General features: G+C 39.7%; 1 protein-coding gene across 4 annotated transcripts in view; it reads right to left on the reverse strand.

The window, feature by feature from the left end:
* Positions 1-17,707, reverse strand: part of CPEB4 (cytoplasmic polyadenylation element binding protein 4) — a 41,015-nt gene extending 23,308 nt beyond the window's left edge. For all 4 annotated transcript variants that reach the window (XM_086621531.1, XM_086621532.1, XM_086621534.1 and 1 more), the window contains exons 1-2: positions 15,439-17,707; positions 5,324-5,405 (exon numbers count right to left, since the gene is read on the reverse strand). In XM_086621531.1, coding sequence (XP_086477657.1) covers positions 5,324-5,405; positions 15,439-16,560 — 1,204 coding nt within the window. In that variant the 5' untranslated portion in view covers positions 16,561-17,707. The remainder of the gene's footprint in view (positions 1-5,323; positions 5,406-15,438) is intronic.
* Positions 17,708-17,988: the final 281 nt, after the last annotated feature.

The following is a 17,988-nucleotide window of genomic DNA, read 5'->3' on the forward strand; positions in this document are numbered from 1 at the left end:
TACTAAGATTGTTGGCTGTTTCTGAATAAAGGCTCTGATAAATCCCGAATATTGGAAAGGTGGGGATAAATCAACAAACACTTCAATTGCGAAGAGAGGAACTGGGGAAAAAAGCATACCAAAGGACTAAAAAAAAATTTAAAATATTGAATATTGCCCCAACGTTTTGAATATTAGCTGCATTTGGAAAGAAAGCATGCCCTTATCCAGAAGCATGTCATAATAACAGTTGTAACGCTTCTACTCAAACCCAATGGAAAATAGCGGATTGCAACAGGAATGGGAGCTGCTGATTTCAAATAAATCACAGAATCACAGAATGTTAGGGATTGGAAGGGACCTCAAAGGATCATCTAGTCCAATCCCCCTGCTGGAGCAGGACCACCTAGATCAGATCACACAAGAACACATCCAGGTGGGTTTTGAACATCTCCAGAGAAGGAGACTCCACAACCTCTCTGGACAGCCTGTTCCAGTGTTCTGTTACCCTTACTGGGAAGAAGTTCTTCCTCATGTTTAAGCGGAACCTCCTATGTTCCAGCTTATATCCATTTCCCCTTGTCCTATCATTGGATGCCACTGAGAAGAGCCTGGCTCCATCCTCAAAATTCACAAAGAGTGGGTTCCCCCATCACAGCTCCATCAGCATGGGTTGCAGTTTATTGCTATTAGACCCAGTTCAGCAGTATTTTTGAGATAACGAAACAACTGGTTTTCCTCTTAATTAATATGCCTCAAGTCTGCAAATCCCATTAGCTTTTCCTGGTTACTGCGTAGGAGGCAAAATTAAAGAAGATCCTGAGTAGGAAACATTCAGTTTCCAAAGACAATTATAGCAAACCGTAATTGTTTAGAAAAGATTGTCTACAGCCTGGTGCAGGAGAAGTGAAAGTTTTTGTGCATTTCATCCTAAATTGGATACATTAAAAGTTGTGATAAGTAATCCTCAGATACTGCTCTGAGACAGCACGCAAACAAGATCAGTGGCTGAAGCTGCTCTCAGAAGCTGGAGGTGGTACCACCACGGTTCCCCTGTGAAAGCTCGCTCACGTACGAGATGCAGCAGAGGCACGAAGGTGACTTTCAGAACTCAGTACCGAGATCAGGTAACTTTTCGCACAGACCAAGGGTAGGGAAGAAAGGTTGGTCTTAGCCACCAACCTCAAGTATTCCTCACTGCTACGAAAACAAAGATGGTTTTAAAATTTAAGAAAAACCTCAACATCTATTATTTTACATTTTAAAACAGCTCAGATTTTGTCCTGTGCATATATAAAGGAGCACTTCCCCAGAAAGAATTATAGTCTTTGTGATTTAGCCCTTGGCAAAAATTGGACTTGATTCTCACCAGATTCTCATTAATTTTCTGGATCATATAGGAAACCAAATGGCCCATTCTACTCAATTAATATGAACATGTTGCATAATCCATACAGCTGGAAAAGAAACAACTAGTTCAGTTTCTCATCCGATATTCATAAAATGCAGTCAAAACTATTTGGATCCCTTTCATCAAAGAGCACTTTATATAGTTTAGCTACTTTCTTCACATCTGAAACAGTTTTTCAGGTCAGTATTAAGGGGCTGGTGATTGCTTCACAAATAGTTATGTGTATCTGCTTGCTCAGAAAACTCCTAAATGGTGCCAGTTCCCATCATTCTGTCTTTATTATCTCTAAAATTTAGAGCTGCTGTTTGATTCTCTCTCCCAGTGTCTGTATGTATACTCTGACCTTACACTACTTCTAAAACTTTCCTTCTTGTACGTATGTTTAGTCTTTAGAGACTATTTCACACTCATAGCGTTCATGCAGATATTGAGTTGTCGACACCCAAATTTTACAGGAGTGCTTCACGGTGCTAGAAGCAGATGTTCCAGTCTGCTTCTTTAATCCGTTTCACCTTGCATAATTTCCAGGAAATAACCTTATATCATGAACTGAACCATAGGATATTTCAGTACCAAAACAGTCTGTGGTTATAAAGTATTTAAAGACATCTCGGTGTCAGTTAACAAGGAAATATTTAGTCAATCCACTACTATTACAGTAATTCTCAAATTGCCATCTGGAAGACACAGATTCAAAAATCAGTCTCCGGATCCCAGGCTCAGCTCATGAAGGCTGAATACATTGCAAAGAAGATGCAATTAGTCTCCAGGGATGGGCTCCTGCAGGCTGTCATTGGCTGTGCAGCATGCAGCATACTCACTCGTGTGGATAAAAATAACATACTGAAATGGCAGCTGCTCAGCAAAGGAAGAGGATTTGAGCCGGGATAAAAATATACCTTAAAAAGAGAGGAAAAAAGGGTAAAATGCCTATCAAAAGCATTAAAAACTAATATTGAATGTACTGCTCAGATTCCCCTCTGAACCTCAAGCAAGAAATGCTGTTTATTTCATATAGCAAGACAACCCAGGAACATGATTGTTCCTGAACAAATCCAAGGCTAGCACAGCCTAATCACCTCAGTGAAGAAGTATACACTGGGAATGGATTTTGATAAATTTTGAAGAATCCTACCTGTAATTTTATTACAGGATCCAAAACCTGCTTCTCTGAACATACCATTTAAAGACAGAAATTATTTCCAAGAGACAGCAGGTTCCAAACTGTGACTGGTATCGATAATCACGTCCAAACTTTAAGTTGTTTTGAAGGCATATTTTAACATGGTACCTCATCCTCTCGCAGTCCATTACAATATGAAAGGAGGTGGGGTCAGCGTTACATACTAAACTCATGTTGAGTCAATATTAAAGCCTCTCAAAGACTCACAAGATAGCAGGGAGACCTATTAGATCATCTAAATTATTTCCATGCCATTCTGAGATTGCTCTCTCCAGTATGCTTTATTAGTATCTTGCCCAGGCTATTTTTAAAGTCTCAAACCCAGAAGCTTTTCCTTTCTGAGAGTATCCAACTTTAGTTTAAAAGCAGTGCATGCACTGATTAAACCACTTAAAATGCAAAATTAAAAACTTCTTGTGGATCTGCTTATTTAACCTCAAGTGTTTGAAACAGCAAGATTTGAACTGACAACTATAATTTGTCAAATATTAAGATTTTTAAAGATTCCTTTCAATCAGTTTAAACAAAGGTGAGGCAAGAAAAGTGAAAACAGGAGACAGAATCTGTGTTAAGACATAATCATACACCAACTGATACAGATGGAAAAAAAAAACATAAAACGCTTGTGACCACATGAGCCCTTCTTCAGACTTGACTTGACATATGTGTTGTACCAGCAAATTTACAATTTTTTCCAGCTGTATCAGTTGGTTTAACTAGAGGTATTTCCTCTCCTTACAAATCCCACCCTGCTTACAGACAATCACTGCAGCATTGCCACAACACGGTAGATCCTAGTTTGAGTAAAGATCCATTCCTAAGTACATTACAGCAAATAAGTTACTGTATTAAGTCTGCTACGCCAGAGAAGCAGCAGTCAAAATCAGTTTTTGCTGAGGAAATCCTTGAAAAATGAGACTTCACAACAAAGTATTTCACCTAGAATCACTTAAATTTTTCATCTCAGTTTCGAGGCTTTTTATTTATATTTTTATAATTATTAGGCATGAAATAGAACAAATTGTAAAAAACTTAAAAAATCATTCCCAGGACAATACCTGATTGACACTACTGTGTTCTGATCACACAAAACTTTAGACAAACCACAGATAACTCTGCAGAGGGGATTAACAATCAAGCTCAAGCAGGAATTAATGTGTATCAGAACTACACGTATTTTTTGCTGACACACTTTTTCCACCATTCTTAAAACACAGTAAGCACTCAAAAAAAATTTCAATTGCAAAGAATCTTTTCAAAGCATTTAAACTAAAAATCATACTACTGTACAGAACTACTCTTGTTTAGTTGCTCAATAGATATGAACCTGACTTCGTTAGATTCAAATTTAAAGGGGAGTTTTATTTGTTCTACAGCCATGTCACCTTGGGTTGTCATCTTGCCAGATTTCAGCAGCTAAAACCTGGCTTGGGCCTGCCTGACAGTTGAACAGAAGGTCCCAGGGCAAATCCCAGGTGCTGCAGTCAAGGAAGGGCACCCAATTCTTGGTTCCAGATAGAATGCTGGGGCCATAGGATGTTGCCAGACAGCATACAAAACAAATGAAAGCTATTACTACTTGTCTATTAGTAAAAGCCTGGCCCCCATCACAAAAGGAGGGAATGTATTTGGGGTTTTTTTTAATTCATTTGGCATTACTTTTATCTACATCAAGCTCTCCTTGTCTTTTCAATAAGAACATGAATTTCTTGGTGTTTCTCATCACCCCAAATTGCTGCACAGCACTGCGGATGTGAAACGCAAGCTGTATTTCACACTACAGTGAATGCAACAAATGCAAATTATTGCCAGTTTATCAAAGGCTGGTCTTCTCAGCAAGAATCACTATTAAAACAAGTCAGATTTCATTAACACCACAAGCTTTGATAATGAAAGGAATCTGCTTTCAGAAACCACAAATGCTGGTTTGGTTTTTTTAGTGGTCTCATGACTGGTAACCAAAGTGAATACTTAGATAGTAAGAGTTTGACTACTTTTACTTGCACATGTAACCACTGAATTGAAATCGATTACTCACTACACAGAACAAGAATAAGAAACTAGACTTCTGAATTGTACACCATAAGCAGTTTCTATTCAGGTTTAGATAAAATAGGCAGACAATGCTTTGAATACTTTGTAAGCTGAGGTATTTTCAAAGAAAGGTTACCTTTGCCAAAAAGACCCCAAACAAACAGACAAATCCCAACTGCAAATCAGTTTAACCTCCCTGTTCCTCTCCCAATGGTACAAAGAATTCTGCAATTCAAGGCAGCAACAAAAAAAAGGGGTAAAGAACTAAAAAAGTTGTGATGAAATAGTGTTCTTCTCAAAATTACATAAATAAACTTAATTCTTCCCCAAGACAGAAAGAACTGACTTCAGCAGGAAAACACTATTAAGCAAAAAGTTAATTCTCGCTGAGCTGCACAAGATTCCTGAAGTTGATCACTTTCACGGGCTGCGCACATTCTATCTATTAAAAACAACACTGGCAATTTACACAAAAGATCAGCTTATGTTTATGTTTCGCACTGTTTCCTATAAAGACAAAACACACTCAAGTGCTCGTGTGTTGCACCAGCTTCATCTAGAGACAATTAAAAAAGCGGAGGCCTGCACAGGCTGACTGACATGCATTAGGTGCAGAATGTGACTTTACTTTTCCTACACAAAACTGAAGTTTCTTATTCTAAGCAAGCAGTCTTCCCAATTATTTACTTCAGGAAATAGTCTCTTTCTAAATTTACCTTTCAGTGAATCATTTTCAGCTCTCATTATGTCAATTAGCGAGTTCTCCAGTGAATGCATGTCAAAAGTCCTTGTGCGATCCTGCAAGCAAATAAAAACAAAGCCAGTTTAGGCAACACAGTGTTAAACAAGACCATTTGAAACATTAAAACTTCAGTTTTGTTGTACATGACTACAGCAGAATTACACAAAAATACATACACCACTGAAGTCAGTCTGATATAGGAGTATTAAAAATTAGAATACTCTTAAATATGAATCTGATCTATATTTGACATAAACAATGATTTAAGAACCTCAATTCAATATTTAGTTTGCATTCCTTGCTACACAGCTAAACTTTGTTAAAAATAATTTCACAGTTAGGAGGTAAAGCTCATATCCTGGGAGACAGAATTGCAAGGAGAAATCAGAAAATAGGTATTTCAGTCCGAATTTAACAAAATCTAAATTCCAGAAACACACAGAATTTCCTTCACCTAAACAACAACTGAAATAATCTAATTCTGCAGAGTCAGTTCAAATTCTGCATAATTATAAAGTATTCCATATGAGCAGCAGTGTTCCAAATAGCCTGGTTTACTAGGTGATACTCTGATTTTTAGTTCCCTGAATTCACAAGTCTGGCATTCCAAGCATTACTAGAATTGAAGGAGGACTCAACAAACGTGAGACAAGATGTCTCCGGTACCTTACTGTTTCATTATCTCAAGCCATTTGAAGTACACTTTCCAAATATTTCTCCGTCATATCAACCAAAGCCATCATTTAACACATGTATGGTTCAGACTTTCCCAACTAAAACAATAACTTCCACATCTTAGAAATCTGACACTATAAAATATCCTGGTACTGCATTATTTTAATTAGCAAATTCAGAATAACTGAAATTCTATACAAACTTTGAAATCTTTACAGTATCAGAGGTCACTAATGGAGGCAAAAAAATTACTCTCATTCCCAAAATTATTCACCTATCCATGTTATCTATGCATTTATATATTTGGACATTTTGGATAGAGTTTTACATTAATCCATCCTGAATTTAATTTTTCTGTGTCCAAGAAGAACTCTAACATCAGTTCTAAAGATTTTATTTCATTCATGTTAAAAGATTCACCTCTGAACTGAGATCACGCACGGAAAGTATCTGTTCAAATAAGAAAGCAAAACGTGAGCAATTCAAGACAGACATTTGCTCTAAACTGCTTCTCTACAGCTACCGTTATTAAAGCCACGAATATATATTAGTTTTGTTCCTAACTCCAGCTGTGAAGCTGAAGTTTCTCCAAAGCACACAGATCCACCTTGGATCATTTTTAAAACCAGTATTGAAGAAAGACTGTTGTGTTTCAAGTTATAATGTCCTTCACTCCTAGTGACGAAGCGCTAAAGCAGTATTGATTGCGGTGTTGCCAGAGGCGTTCTCTGTATCAGACAAGGGCCATCTTGGACTTCAAACACCTAACAGTATTTCAAGGGCAGGAATCCACTAGCTCCTAGAGTCCTGATCCATTTGCAAGTTGGTAAGTTACATTCGGACTACTATTGCTCAATGAAATTTTCTGATATTTTTCCTCTCTTCAGAACAGTTTATTACTGACACAGAACAGGTGAAGTTTTTCTACCCGGCTGTGCAGCATTTCAAACAGCATTAGGAAGATCTGAGTTTGGAACCATTTGCTTCGTTAGTCTAGCTCAGTATCAAATTTGCTACAAAAAGCATTGCGTTGCCCTGTCTCTCCACAGTGTTTATTTCCTTGATCATTCGTATTACAAGGCAACTGAGGCACCTTAGAGAAACTATCACAGGCATTTAAATTCTTAAATTCCGTGGTTTCCTTTCACACATTTCCTACTGGTTTCTTCCTTTCCTAGTAGAATTTAGTTTACTGGTTTGGTTTATACATTGCTAGTTCATATCTATTTCAAACTCTAGTTACACTACAATACCTTAGCAGGATTGAGTAAAAGTCCTCGGGTCTGCATTCCGGACCCATTAGGATCCAACGGCTGTGTAACTCAGGAAGGGATGCTAGATGACAATCTCTGCACTTTCAGCAGTGCTCACAACATGACAAAACTAGCCTAAAACACGGGAGGGAGCATTTTCTGAAAACATGACATCCCTCAGTAGCTACTCCTTCTTCCATTCTGGCTTTCCTACTGTATCATGTTTCTCTGTGTGGAGTTAACCTCAAGTCCGACCCATGAACAGCTACAAAATTCTTATTTCACAAAGTGCAGAACCAAGTGTAGCTCCAAGTCTTTGCTGAATTTGTGGCACTTAACATTTCAGTTGTCTGAGAGACACGACGGCAGAAACCCAAGCTGGGTAATTTCTAGTTCACTGCGCTGTGTACACGTGGGAGCACGTGAGCCTGACGATAGTCTCTTGTCTCTAAGATGGTTGGGTTGAGTTGGGTTGAGCTGTAGTAACAAACAGAGGGTTTTGCTGCCATGGTAAGTTTTTAATATTGAAAACAGAGTTTAAACATTTGAGAAAAAAAAATGGAAGTGAACTGGTTAACTGACAGGGACACATTTTCCCATGAAAGCTTTTTGTGATGAGGAGTTGGTAAGTTTTCTCCTTCTGAGTGAACCAGCTAGCTGTCACTTTGTAGCTAATCACACTAGCTTCTTCTAATCACACTGCAAACATTTTAACACACAACCCTGCATCCATACAAAAGATTAATTGGTCATATTCCTACCTGCAGCTATTAGCAAGCACATAAAAAGGAGAACTGGCTAAAATGTGGCCCACGTTCATACTCACACTCTCCAGTGGTTCCAGCAACTCGTCCTAGCAGTGGAGGAGACCGCCACAGGCAAGAGCACCCTCAAAACGCTGATGTGTTACTATCCACTTCTTGCCTACCTTTCCATCAAAAGGCCTCTGTGCTTACAGCATATCAAATCATCGTTGTCAACTCATGGTGCCAAATCGCCCCAGCCTCAACACCCTTGGCAAGATCAGTCTTATTCCTGGGTTGCTTGAAAGAGTTTGCTCTTCCATGTCTCTCCTTATCAATTAGAAGATAGCATACCATATTAAGCATGACGCTAAGAGCCACTACTACTGTTACACTGAACTGGCACATATTCCTGAAATTAATGCAGCAGTCCACCTGCCGGGAAATGACGATGAATTCAAGAACTTGGTGTATAAACAAAGCTGTATACATCTGTCCAGTGAAAAGATGGCAGTCATGTATGTCCTAAATAAAGACCAGCCAAAATGCCATGCTCAACTGGTTCAGACATTTGCACAGACTCCATGCAGAAGTTGCAAAGAACGCCATTAATTTAGCTGACTACTTGTCCTGATGCTCAAAGGGTCCACATTGCTAGAGAAAAATCACCATTTGTAGTTTTTTAGAATTTTTACACAATTTAAAGGTCTTTTATTTTGAGACTGCTTTGAAAACTGCAGCACAAATTTTGCCAGTCCTGACTTCCAAGATGGCCAGCACATTTTATCAGAAATAAATATTATACCTGAAATATATGTATGTATCATATATAGCTAACATAAAAATACTGACGGGTTAGTGATAGTGGTCACATCGCTGAATAAATGTGTAACTATACATTTAATTCCGTAACATCAAAAAAGCTGTAACAGTCAAGATGTTGATCATTAACTGGTAAATAAACGTGAGCTACTCGCAGATACACGTTAGTTTTGAGTTATAAAGCACATAAGCCACACTGTACGTAGGAAAAAGTGATGTTTTCTTCCAGAGACTTCATGTAGAGAGAATTAATAACAATATGGGAGTGATTTTAAGGGATCAATTTACAAAGTTACAGTGCTTTCCACGGAGGTGGATTGCTTTCTATATACTTTTTATTTATTTCTTTATGAGGAAAAGATATAGGGGTAATGACTACCCTGGAATAAAGCAGAGTGTGTACACTTCAGTAACAAAATAAGTTAACCACAGCCTGATATTATTTACCCAGGTTGGTCACAAGAACTTGGCTTTACGTGAGTTTGTTTAGGGCATCTAAAATTTTGCTTTATCAAAGGACACACACATTTATCCTTGGGAAACAGAAGTGAGGCAGAAAGACATCAGGTTGAACACAAGGTCACAAAAAAAAAAAACAAACCACCAAAGCCCAAAACAATCAAAAAGAAAGAAATCAACCTGAAGTCTTAATACATGACTATGTTTAAAATGTCAGCCAGCATTTCAAGAGACATTCGTTGAACTTAATTTTGAATAAGCAGTATTGTTTTCATAATAATACACACGAGGTGACAGCTAACAGATCTGGTTAAGAGGGAGCTATTGAGACTGTAAACATTCTGCAACAGCAAACACAACCGTTTTTGAACTATACACTGGCCAGCTCTGTCTAAGGCAAAATAAAATTATTCTGATTCTCCTACTGTCTAGAAATAACATATCAGTATGTAGTATGCTCATCATAATGCAATTTCATTGTTAAAGCCTAGAGAGTAGAACTCGGGCCTTCACGTCACAGCTCCATCCTTGGACTCATACAGCACGGGCAGAACACTTCACCTCTGTGACTACAGTGGATTCCCCACTAGCATCCAGACAGATTATTTCGTTTAGAGATCCTGTAAAATATGGAGCCACTTGTAAAAAGGTAATCACTAAATTCTAATTCCTATTCCAATTTTATTTTCAAAGTCCAAAGACATTTCATTCCTAAAATAAAGTCACTTGGTACTGAGCCTGTATAATATATACTGGGACATCCTCCTGCGCAAAAGAAATTAAACATGAATTTTTCATTCACAGGAAGATCCTACTTTGCATTTAAAAATCACATACCTAAATTCACATGCACATCAGAAAAACATACATCTAACTCAACTGTTACAGTGCAGATTCACTGCGTTTAATCCGTGCCCACAGCATTACCATCACCTGAACAATTAAGACTCCAGAACCTGAGAGTTTCCATTCAGTGCTTCCCACGCTGGGTCCCCCAGTGCTGAAAACCCAAACTGAACAAGAAGTACAGCCTGGCAAGGTATGAGCACTTGCTGGTAGCTAAGGCTGTGCCCCATCTTATAAAACATGATTTCTTTGAAGACCGAGGCATCAATAACGATGCAAAGTCTGCCACTGCACCGAGCAGTTTATGGAAGGTGATTAACCAGTATTTGTGGAGTAGGTGGAGTTGTAAAACTGGGGCTTATTTTATACGTTTAAATCTTTGTCAAACCAGAATACTTGTGAAAATTAGAAAACTCAGTGACATTTGCTGCCCTCATCATAGCATGGGAAGCCTGAAAGTTTCTGAAATATCTCCCACAATTAAAAAGCCTTATGTCTCAGGCAAAGTAAAGCGAGTAGGGAGAGGCAACGTTGTAGGCACTAAACACAAGTTCCACATTTTCCTTTTAACTGTGACGCAAATTTGGACTTGATTATGCTTCTGGGTAAGCTTCTCCTCCTTCCCATCACCCTGCAAATGCTGTATTCCAGCTTTCCAGCTCCCAGTCCAGTATCCAGTGAATTAAAGGCTTTGAATAAACAGGTTTTTCCTGAAAGGATGTTGCTGTATGCTGCCCTGATCATCTTTTATAGCTTCAACAGGGAACAATGAGAAAAAGCTGGAAAAGTTAAATGATGCATAACATAATTTGTGAGGGAGCACTTCTGGTTTAGTCAAACTTGAAGTTACTTTTTTTTTTTTATGTGTTAGCAATTACAGACCTTTATAAAAATTTCCAGTAACATGTCTGATTCTATTTTAGTTGCATATGAAGTTTTTTATGTATCTTCTTGCAATTATTTTCCACAATATCTTATGCTCTCAGTCTTGGTGCTGGGCTGCTACACATGCAATTTTCAAGGCAAAATGCTTAATAAGAGTACTCCTTTTAATCTTAGGGAAATACAAACATAATTCGAATAGCTTCTAACAAAAGCTCTCTTTAAAAAGAAACCCTGAGGTCAAAAACGCACAGGAGGGCCAGAGCCAAAGTATTAACGTCAGTCGTGAGTTTATATAAAACAAGAACAGTGTTAACTTCCACAGCACTTAACTTGTGCGTGTCACACCACATTAGAGCGCTTCTAATTCCACAGATCAGTAGCTCTGGGGAGCAGCACACAAAGCACTAACTACTGCACAGCTGAGTTAGTTATAGAAAAATGGGTGAACAGACATTTAAAAAATCCAACTTCAGGTATTTATTCTATTTTTAAATGATAGCTTGAAATTTCTTGGAATAATTGCTGTTACTAGAGTAAAAATAAAATCCTGCAAAACAAGTAGCCTCATTTTATGCAACCAGTCATCATGATCTATTAAAAGGTTCCTCAAAAACAAAGAACAAATATTAAAATAGAAACGCATGGTAAAGACTTTTATTTGCAAAATTCCTTCAAGAGGAAAGACTGGCAAATGCATTCAAGAGGGTTTTTTTTTTAATTCCAGTTCCCTGTGAATTTGTTTAACGCACTTATTAAATCAACCCATTTCTATGGGCAAACAAATCATGACATATTCCTCTGAATTAAAACACGTTCTGTAGCCACCTATGTGTTTTCTCAAACATTCCATATCTGCCTGGGGGAAGAGAAAGTCTCTCTGGTACAGACCCTCAATGGATTTGGAAGGGGTTATACACCTGGAAACTAGCCACTGCAGAAGAAAGGAAAAAACATTTTGAACAAGTGGATATAATGAACTGCTCTCACGTACAAAATTCTTCGAAATGGGCAGTTATTTTCAAGCCTGATTCCAGGAAGAAACACAAATTATTTTTAAGCATTTTTACAGAAAGCTGAACACTATTGCTTAACTTGCTTATGCCTTCAAAGACCAATTTAAAAAACATCGTCATGCATTTGAAGACGAGATCTGGAAACCTGGAAATGCCTATCAAAGCAAGATTTATGCATTGCATAACAGGCAGGATGTTCCACTCTCATGAGGAAGTGCAAATACACAGCAAAAGGAAAGCCAAAACAATCTTGAGGGCAATGCTGCAGTGAAATGCAATTACTGAGCACTTAGCTTGTCAGTGCTGCTGGGAGAGAAGCAGAAGGAATTATTTAAAAAACCAGTAACTTTGTAAGATGCAATAGTCACAGTCAAAGCACTTTCATTTATTAATTCTCAGGGAAGGCTGTTATATCCAAAGGATTTTTTTTTTTTACTTTTTTTTTTTTTTAAATTCAGGAACCATTTTTTCATTTGGAGACCATTTCCTTTTCAAATGAACGCACAAAGAACAATGGCTTTTCTCTTTTCAAAAGATCTTTGAAGGGGGAAGCCTGCCCAGTGGCTGAAGCACAGTATCAAAACTTAATTTCTTTAACAGATCTGGTAACAGTCTTCTCCAGCCTTGCTTCCAGCTCCATCTCTGCAACAAGAGGTTCCTACAGACATGCTACTTCTGAAATGTTACGAGACAGAATTCCAAATGAAAAACACAAGAAAAGCACCATGTTTTGTATGCAGCTCTAAATACCAAGCAAGCAAGCAATCATCAAATCGCAAGGTTATCAAACAGATCACAGCATTTTCCTTTCATCTGCACCATTTGGAATGCCCGCTTCATCACAGGCACCTAAAGGCCACGGGCAGAAACATTTGAAGTGAGCAGCAGTTCACATTAGTGGCTTACAGGGACGTTATGCAATGTTGTCCTGTCCAAAGAGGAAACGAGCACTTACACTTGGTTACCCTAAGACTTCCATCAAAACACAGACTTCTGTGTCTCACCAAGCTTCGGAGTAGAGGCAAGCTTTGAGGAAAAAAAAGTGATCCCCAAATATTTGCAATTGCTGGTTTACATCTTCCCTTCTGAAGAAACTAATTTTCACTAGATTGCAGCAACACTTGTTAATGATTTAAGCAGCAAAACATAAATATTAAATGAAAGGGATAGTTGTATCAAATTACTCCATTATGTTGCCGCAGCAAAGACAGCTTTCAATTATTTCCTAAATAGGAATCTAAGAAGATTCCAGTAACAAAATAGCCTTGTCCCATACATGATTGCATCATCAAGGATACTTTGTATGTATATGCATGACCACAAATATACAATAAGCAAAACTCCTTAGTTCTGCTTTGAGTCAGGCATACAATCAGCATAATCAAGAAAAAAACAAAAACCCATCAAAGGTCAAATTTTACACCATTTGTTTCCAGCGATTCAAAAATTCAGTATGCTTTCAACACACAATTGACTAAGTGACTGAAAGAGCTAAAGATTTTATACAAAATAAGGTTATAAAAACCAGTTGTCCAAGATGGCTTCAAAATTAATCAGCATCTTCCTAGGTCTGCAGTGCTGAAGTCCTGTTTTGCTGCCCTGCCCTTTTCTTCACAGAAGTGATAGTAGCAGACTAGAAAGCACTTCACTCCAACACTTTCCTTTTCTTGGCATGAAGAAGTGTCAGACTTGGTCTTGACATGTACAGCTTCATCTTAGTGTTGATGTAAACAGATAACAACATGCTACACAAAAAAAAGATATTTCTTTACCGTGATCAAAATATGTGTGTCTGATATTTAGGTTTGGAACACAACCCAAAAGTCAAGGTCGACTTTGCTAATTTCCTGAGATTTCCTTGATGTCAAACCAAGTCCATTTCTGTCACTGCGTATATATTCGGGCCTCATACACGGCAGCAAGGACACACTTGATCTCCTCCGTCACGGTGAGCATCAGCTACGTGTCAGGGTACAGAATGAATTAAACCCTGAGCCAAGTCTCGCTGCGGTGAGGCTGAAAAAGACCGACTCCAGCTGTGCCCCTTTTTCTAATGGTTTCAGTGTATAAATTCGGTAGGCTCAACGCAGGTTCATTGTATTAATTACAAATCCTGACATTAAAATCAATTATTACTGTGCATTCTAAATTTACAAGGGATCTACCTGATACTGAACCCGCTAGTAGCTCTGCAGCAGAAAAAAAGTCTCTAATGGAAAGTTATTGCCAGCAGCTGCTCTGTTGTCGGAAGGCTGCACGGGCAGATCCTGCAAACCAGGCAGAAACTGAGCAGTTTACAAAGAACCAAACTGTTCCTATGTCTGAATCCACACAGTCACTATTAAATATATTTATATTTCTTCAGGGTGATTTATGACATGAGACATATCGCACAGTTTTATCTACAGATCTTTCAAATTATTTTCAAGTAGGTCATCCTGGTTCATACAGCACAGCTGAAATACTGCGATCATTTTGAATTTTTTACTTTTACCCTCACTTGAAGATCCTGAAAAAACAACCCACTAAACGTAGAAGAACTTGGGTTTTTGGATTCACCCTACAGGAGTTTACAAAAGGCACACACAGAGAAAAGCTCGGTTTAACTAGTGGTCAGATGAAGAGTACTTCTGTTATAATCCTTAATAAAAATTCAGCTTGACGTTACACAGTTCTCTTCAAATTCATAAAAAGTCAGCCTAGAAGGAGAGGTCGAACTACCAGACAACCTGCCTCCAGCCAGGATAGGGCCATATTAAAATATAGGAGACCACCAACTGAAATTTGTCCAGATCTATTTTCGGTCATCATTTAATGGCCTCTAACGAAAAGGTGCTGCCATTACCGAGGAAAGCAAACTGCATTGGTTACCATCATGTAAAACCAAAAAAACCCTAAAGTTTCCAAAAAATGCTACACAAATTATGTTGCACTACAAGTCCATATGATAATGTAACACAAACCACAAATCACTTAATACTTTCTCTCAGGCGTGGTACATTCTCGAATACTTCAGGCCTCAGATCTTTTCCACTTCATCAGGCAGCACTTTTCTCCTTACTCCTTTTTGTAGATATACTCGCTACTTGTAACTAGATTTGTTCATCAGCTATTTCTGAATGTGTGCAAGCATTAAGCTGAAGGAAAACAGCTTATACAAATGTCTGATGGACAACAGATACTTACATGACCACCACTATTAAAAAACCCCATCATGATTCCCAGCTCAGAGCATAATTCACACGACGACATTTCAAGTTAGCTATGTTTTTTTTTCCAGTTGCAAGCACAGAAGTCACACAATCAGACCACACTGTTCAAACCCCCAACACTTTCTGGGGCATTTAATGCACTTACGTGTGATTTTTCTTATGGATATAACAGTATGCTCACCTGAAAAGGAAAAATGTTGTCAGCTCTATTCAAACTGTCTTCCATCCACGATTTTGGAGCGAAGGCTGAGCTGGGTCGAGCATATTTCTGCAACTGGATATGATTACTTGCAAAATTCTTCTTTAAGGGTGAGATGGAGTTCAGAGGCGTGATCCCTCCATTCAGTCCCCTGCGGTGGTCTCGACCTTGGGACCCACCCCACCCACCATATCCACCGCCACCAGGGCTCCATGAAGATGGTGTAGGCGATGGACTTTGGTAGCTGCTCCATGGAGAAGGTGGCTTGTTAAGATTATTGGCCAAATGAGGCAATTGATTAAAAGCAGCATTTCTATGTGTGAATGGAGGTGGATGAGGACTTGCAGGAGACCTCCTCTGTTGCTGATGCTGATTGTGATGATGCTGAAAATGGGGGTGATGAGGGTGGTGTTGAGAGAGGGGTCCAATTTGGGGGGAAAAGCTACCACCGAAGCCAGGGCTGACATGATGTGGAAAATTCTGAAACAGCAGAGCACCATTGTTAGCTGAGGCAGCAGGGACCCCTCCCTGGTGAAAAAAACTTGCATCTTCATTGATTATTGTAGAAGAAGAAGGAGCTATAGCCGCAGACCAGTTACTAAAACCAGTCAGAGAAGACGCAGTAGATGTCAAGGGCTGCGTCGAAGTACCTAGCCCCGAAGCCTCCTGATAATCAAATCCTGTTAACACCGGCGATTCTATTCTTATTTTCTCCTTTCCATTGCCGTTCTCTGAAGAATTATCACCCTGATTTTCTTCGGTTTTAGCTTTCTCAGGTTCAGAGAGCATGCCTGCTTCCTGACTTTGACCAGGGGAAAGCTGCTGTTTTTCTAGGGACTCTTGCTTTTCCTGTTGCTGAGTTTTAGATTTTTCTGACCCCAGAATCTCATCCTGAATATTATGGGCAGCTGGAGCAGGAAAGAGCCAAGCTGACCCAGCACTACTGCCATTGGCAGCTGTGTTATTATTTATAAAAGCAGCAGGGCTGGGGGTTGCATTTTGATGATGGTGTGGGGGCTGCAAATGTGGATGAAATCTGACTGGAAAAGCTGACTTATTTCCAGTGTTGTTTTGTACTAACACTCCAAACCCGTAATCCCCCATTTATTATATTTAGGGTTTGAATCCTCCCTGTAAGAACAAGTTGATGTTTAGTGTTTACCTCCTCCTCTTCTGAGGAGAGATTAGCAAGTATCCTGGTTTTAGCTAGATATTCCAGTTTCTCCCTCCACGCTATTTATTTCAGATTTGGATAAAGATGTTTGTTTTCTGCAAAAGATAGATCTCTGTCTATTTAAATGTGTCAATTTGTGTCCGTTTCCTTCCTTTGGCCAGGAGGAAGGGAAAAATAAAATCTTTGGTTCACAAAATCAGAGGTTTCCTTTTTCTAAAGGAAACGCACAGCAATGAGAGAAAAAGCTTCTGGGGAATAAGGATAAAGAGATTCTAACTATCCTGTTTTTTTCCTCCTCAGCAGCCTTGACTCGCCCATAAATGAGTTAAGAGGGAAGGAAAAAAAAAAAAATATACAATGACGTCTGGTCCCCCGACCCCTTGGCAGCAAAAAATAGATTTAAATCTGGAATAATTTAATACATCTCTATAATCTAATATATATTTGTGTCCTGTTCAAAAAGAGTCTGTGCTGTGGGTAAGAGAAAAAAATTACCTCAAGATCTCAGCATTCAGAAAGGTGAAAAGGAGGAGTGAGTCGCAGAAAAGGCTTTTTCCCGTGCTGCTGGGTTTAACCTATTATATTTAGTAATAATATACACTCTGTGTGTGTGTGTATGCGCGTGTGGTTGTTTAAAGGGGTAAGATCTTATCTCAGGAAATTAGTATTCTATGTGTGTTGGGTGGGGAGTGAGTTGTGCAGGAGAAGGGTGGATTCTTGATGCTGCTCCTTTGGGCTGGGTTTCTGAGCTCGCCAGACTCGCTTCTTATTTATGATCCAATATTCGCGTGTCCTTCATATGAGTCCTGGCTGTCCGAAGAGGAAGATTTTCATCTCGGAAACCAGCATTCAGCGTTCGGGAAAAGGGAAGGGAGGGGACGGCGAGTTGTGCAGGAGGAAGGGGAAGGAGATTTTCTTGCTCTCGCCGCTGCTGGGAGGGTGGTTTGCGGTGCGGGGCTCGCCTCCTTCCACCGAGATCCGCGGGCTCCTCGCAGGCGAGCGAGCCCCCGGCTGAGAGGCCGGCGGGATACGCGGATCGGTGTTTTTTCCTGCGCAGAGACTCGGCATCCAGCGGGGCCGGGGCGGGCGACGCGGGCAGGCTCGGCTCGCCAGGCCCCGGGTGTCTGTGGGTGCCCCCGCGGTGTCCCCCCTCCCTCGCAAGAGTCCTGGTGTCGGGGAAGGCAGGAGGGGTTTTGTTTTACCTCAGGAGAGGAGCAGCCTCCGGCAGGGAGGGGAAGGTGCAGGCGGCGGGGGGCCGGGCTCCTCTCTCCCCCATGGAAGGTGTTTAACCGGTTCTCCCAAATCGCCCGGAGGTTACGGGACAGGGTCTCGGCCGCTGGGCGCAGCGGAGGAGGGGC

Source organism: Tauraco erythrolophus, chromosome 16 (genome assembly GCF_009769465.1).
Source record: "Tauraco erythrolophus isolate bTauEry1 chromosome 16, bTauEry1.pri, whole genome shotgun sequence".
In the NCBI taxonomy this organism is placed as follows: Eukaryota; Metazoa; Chordata; class Aves; order Musophagiformes; family Musophagidae; genus Tauraco; species Tauraco erythrolophus.